A 5,000-nucleotide genomic window follows, 5' to 3' on the forward strand; every position below is an offset into this window, starting at 1 on the left:
CACAGGCCTACCATGAGGTTGGAACAAATGAAAACATTGGCTACTATATGTGTGCTATCTGAGGCCATACAGTCCGCCGAATTTGTTTGGCTCTCAGACTCATTTTCGCGGCATAATTTGGCCCTTGGCGAGAAAGAATTGGAGACCACTGGTGTAGGCCATTTACAGAATGGTTTTTGGAAAACACATTGGTTTTGACCTCTCATTCACAAGTAAACTGAGTTTCAGAATGCACGTTTCAAAACTCTAGTTTTAAAAGTGTCCCATTCTGAGTTATTGTTACTCACATGTCATGTTTATAAACGGATGAAAAAATATTCACATTTAAAAATATCCGCATATGAGTAACCTGCACCTAAAAACTTTCTTGAAACTGCCATGTGCACCCATTACTTTTATTAATCTCCATTTATTTTATCAAAAATAAAACATGGAGCAGAGTGTGCCGTATTCTCTTTATTTTCTTTGATAAAAAGCTAGAAAAGACATAAACAGAAGGAGGGATGATATATGAAGCCAACGTGTGCTGATGTACTCATTTCTAATATTGCCACGTTCAGTTACCTTACCTTGCATCTGTCCAATAGTTAGGTCTTTATCCAGCCGATCCACACCTGAGAAAGGAACCAGACATCAAACAGACAGACGTGAACCACCTCTTTCAATATGTAATGCCAAGAGGTTGTAGGGCTCCTGCATTGATGCTGTGCTTGTACAAACTTGTCCTCACTAAAATCAGAAAACTAGGGAAAGACTGCAAAATTGTGTTCGGCAGTACTTTTAACCATGCATTTTTTTCTTGGCCATTTTATTTGTTACTGACAAAACAGTTTAACCATCGTTTTACTGTCAATTTGGGATCACTGACATACAGTTGAGGACGATATTATTAGCCCCCCTCCTGAAATTAGACATTTCTCTTGATTTCTCAGTAAGAATGACCATTATTAACCGTTTCTGTTATTCTGGAAACAAATACACTGATGGAGATCATGTTCAATGAGTTGAATTTGGATTTTTCTATTGTTACGATGAGTTCAAACAAAAAAGGGCAAAAATGGCAAGGACAAAATTATTAGCCCCCTGATCATTAATAGTCAATATGGCGGCATTTATGAACCAAAACTGACAACAGGCTCTGATAAGTTGCTACCTAGGTTGGCACATGCCCCACTAGGGATTTTGGCCCATTTATTCACTGCAAAGTGTTCTAGCTGGTCCAAATCGCATGGATGCTGAGCATAGACATTAACCACAGACTCTCAGTGGGATTGAGGACTGGACTATGAGCGGGTGATTCCAACATCATGGTTTTAGTGTCCTTGAAGAACCTCTGAACTAATCTAAATGTATGCTTTGGGTTACAATGTTGCTGGAAGACCCAGCAATCCAGATTCAGACCCAGACTCCCTGTGTCTGAGGCTGAATAACAGACTAAACTTGATGCCCCACCACTGTGTGTAACTGTAGAAACTGCTTGGCCTCATTAGACCAAAGAAGCATTGGACACCTGCCTAGATGATTGTTATTGACCTGGCCTCACCTGGAGTTTTTTCCCCCACCAAGAAAGACAGTTGTTAGGGCTTGTCATCATATTGGGCTTTGGGGCCATCATCACAGAAGAACCCCTTTACTAAAGGCAGTGCATATCAGAGTGTTATTGAGCTTTGCCTGTGAACATTTGAAAGTCAAAAATGAGTTTTGAACATCTCTGCTTTCATCTGATGATATTCAATTGCACCTGCTTTGATGCATGAATTCTGCTTCTGTCAGGTGAAGAAAGGGATAGGCCTTGAATCGTTATAAGATGGTTTCCACAATTACACATGGTGGTGGATGCATAATTCTGTGGCAGCCTCAGCCACAGGAAACCTTGTTTGGGTGTACGACACCATAAAAACTGAAAATTATGATAGAATGTGGAAAGTGACCTTGCAAAAATATGCTCATAGAGGGAGCTAAGATCTTCACTGGATCTTTCAATAAGATAATAACCCAAAACTTGCATCCAAAATAGTTCAAATGTTCCTCAAGGATACTAAAACCATGATCATGGAGTGGTTCAGACCTCAATCCTTTAGATAGTATTTGAAGAGTGCTGAAAATGAATGTCCATCCTCAACATCCATGCCATTTGGACCAGCTTAACTATTTGCGATGAAAAAAATGGGCCAAAATCCCTGGTAGGACATGTGCCAACATAGTTAACAACTAATCAAAGTGCCTGGTGTCAATTTTTGTTCATAAATGGCCCTGTATTGACTATTAATGATAAAGGGGCTAATAATTTTGTCCTTGCCATTTTTACACTTTTTTGTTTAAACTCATTTTGAAAATGGAAAAGTCCAAATTTAACGTATTGGATACTATCTCCATGGTGTATTTGTTCCCAGATTAACACACATTTATTAATAATGATCATTCTCAATGATCAATGAAGAGATATGTCTAATTTCAGGAGGGGGGCTAGTAATATCGTCCTCAACTGTACCTGGGTACAGTTTAGCATTCTGGAATTATATCATGATGGGAGTATATGACGGTCGTGTGTGTGTGTGTGTGTGTGTGTGTGTGTGTGTGTGTGTGTGTGTGTGTGTGTGTGTGTGTGTGTGTGTGTGTGTGTGTGTGTGTAGTGAGTGTGTCTCACCAGCGAGCAGTAGTAGCTTTGGCACGGAGCAGGAGAGGAAGAGAGCGGAGAGGCCCTTGAACCAGCCCTCCCAATACTGCTCCGTCTTAGACAGCTCAACACGCCACGTGTACAAGCTCTCCTTCTTCACCTGCACACATCAAAAGATGACAACACAGACACAGACACAGACACAGCAATAATAGAGCGGTAAACAAACACATATGCACACATGCCCATATCAAACATACACACAAATCAACCAACTAACACACACACACACACACACACACGCACACAACTGTACTTATTTGGTATTAGATGTGTCAATGTATATATGCAGTATCTACTCTCTCTCAGCGATACGAGTGGTGTCTTCCTGTCCTGTGGTAAATAATTCCTGCCCACCTCTGGGTCGTCCTCCTTCTTCCTCTTGTGGTTGGACTGGCCCTCTTCCTCCTCCTCCTCCTCTTCCTCAATGATGCCCTCTGTGATGCTCTTCGACACGCCTGGGCTGCTCAAGGGTTCCTCGCACCTGCACACACACATATTATGAGTATCCCCTACCGACAAACGCACAAGCACTCACACAGACACACACATATGCATGCTTGCTTGCATGCATGCATGCACGCACACCAGGAGTTGACATCAACTTTTTAGCTTGCCGGCGGCCACTGTGGATTGTAGTTTTCCCAAGTCACTAGCCATTCAGCTATTCTACTAGCCACACATTTGATATTTTTCTTTATCATGGTGCTGTACATCTAACTTCAGAAGATGAGGTGCTAAAGCAAGAAGATGAGTGCACAGTTTTCTATATAGAAATCAATTATCAAACCAATGGAAACTAAGTAACTGAGCTTTTTCTTGAACTTAAATACAAACGATTGATACACAAGGGGCAAAGTGCAAAATATAGGCTTTTCTGATACGTCATAGAATTGAATAAGCTACCTGCCATAGAATAAGCTACCTGCCAAATTGGCAAGTGACACCGAAATTATTACCAGCCACAACCCAGGTTTACCAGCATTTGGCCAATTGGCAGGTGCCAGTGTCAAGCCCTGACGCATACCCAGACCTCTAGACAAAATTACACACCCTGTACCCACACACACACACACACACACACACACACACACACACACACACACACACACACACACACACACACACACACACACACACACACACACACACACACACACACACACACACACACACACACACACATACACACACACAGGTACAGGCACACATACACACACACAAACACCATGTGTATGGTCCTGCATACACAACACAGTTTTGTAAATAGTCGCATACTTTTCAAGAGCACTTACTTTTTCACCTGGCCCCCCATAGACACTCGTGCAGACTCTACGTTGCGGATCTGTCCACTCTTCACGCTGCAGAGAGAAAGGTAACCACACACGGATAATTACGTACTGACCTTGGCAAATCATACACACTAACCTACACTATCTAGCTGCTTTTCTCGTTCTTTATTTCGCTGTCTCAGTTGTAGTCTCTCTCTCCCTTTCTCTCTTTCACGCATGCACGCGCACAGTTGTAGCCACAATCTAAAGTGTGAGCAGACTCATCCAGTGTTTCTTGGGAGCAAAGTGGGGGAGTATTTCACACAGTCCGTGCTCTCACAATAACACTTACAAGACTATGAAACCCTCATACTAGCCAGACAGGAAATTAAAGGCCGAGTAACACAAATTTGCTCTTTTCAGGAATATAAGTGTTTAACTAATATTTACTGCTCTGACAAAAGTAGAGTAAATTTTGCAGCATATGTTTTCATGTATGGAAGGAATACATTTTCAAGTCATAAGGAATGCTCAAAAAAAGATGGTGGTGGTGGTCAATATGCACAAAAATATCACACAAAAATATCCTTTGTGAATGTGCAGCATAAATTCTGGAAATAAATAAAAAATCTTTAATTATGGGTTGCCTCATATGTACACTACATACATGGACAATCTGTAATGCTCGCTCATCCACTACAAAGCACACTACATAGAGAGTGACCTACAATGTTTTGTCAACATTTTGCATTCAATCACAGTCATACCTCCATTCAATGGCGTTCTCGACAGACTTGAATGTCTTTGGTCGACTCCGGAGGAAGTTCTGCATACTGTTCAAGGCATCCATGGCAGTTCCTGTGGAAGAAGGAGAGTATGTGTATTTCATATATAATACAGTATAATATAATACAACATAATATAATGTGATATAATATAATTTCATTGGGGGCAGGGACTTGGAATCAGTAGAATGTTTCTCGACGGTGTCGTAACTACTTAAGTTAGCAACTTACTTCGCTACAATGATATTTCCCATAGGCAACCTACTA

At 41.3% G+C, this 5,000-nt stretch overlaps 1 protein-coding gene across 1 annotated transcript in view; it reads right to left on the reverse strand.

Moving 5' to 3' along the window:
* The window catches only part of ppme1 (protein phosphatase methylesterase 1), a 13,815-nt gene that overhangs the window by 2,271 nt on the left and 6,544 nt on the right, over window positions 1-5,000 (reverse strand). Inside the window, exons 7-11 of the mRNA XM_063202584.1 lie at window positions 4,716-4,806; window positions 3,973-4,038; window positions 3,035-3,161; window positions 2,648-2,777; window positions 570-614 (exon numbers count right to left, since the gene is read on the reverse strand). Coding sequence (XP_063058654.1) covers window positions 570-614; window positions 2,648-2,777; window positions 3,035-3,161; window positions 3,973-4,038; window positions 4,716-4,806 — 459 coding nt within the window. The remainder of the gene's footprint in view (window positions 1-569; window positions 615-2,647; window positions 2,778-3,034; window positions 3,162-3,972; window positions 4,039-4,715; window positions 4,807-5,000) is intronic.

The sequence above is a fragment of the Engraulis encrasicolus genome, chromosome 7, assembly GCF_034702125.1.
Source record: "Engraulis encrasicolus isolate BLACKSEA-1 chromosome 7, IST_EnEncr_1.0, whole genome shotgun sequence".
Lineage (NCBI taxonomy): Eukaryota > Metazoa > Chordata > Actinopteri > Clupeiformes > Engraulidae > Engraulis > Engraulis encrasicolus.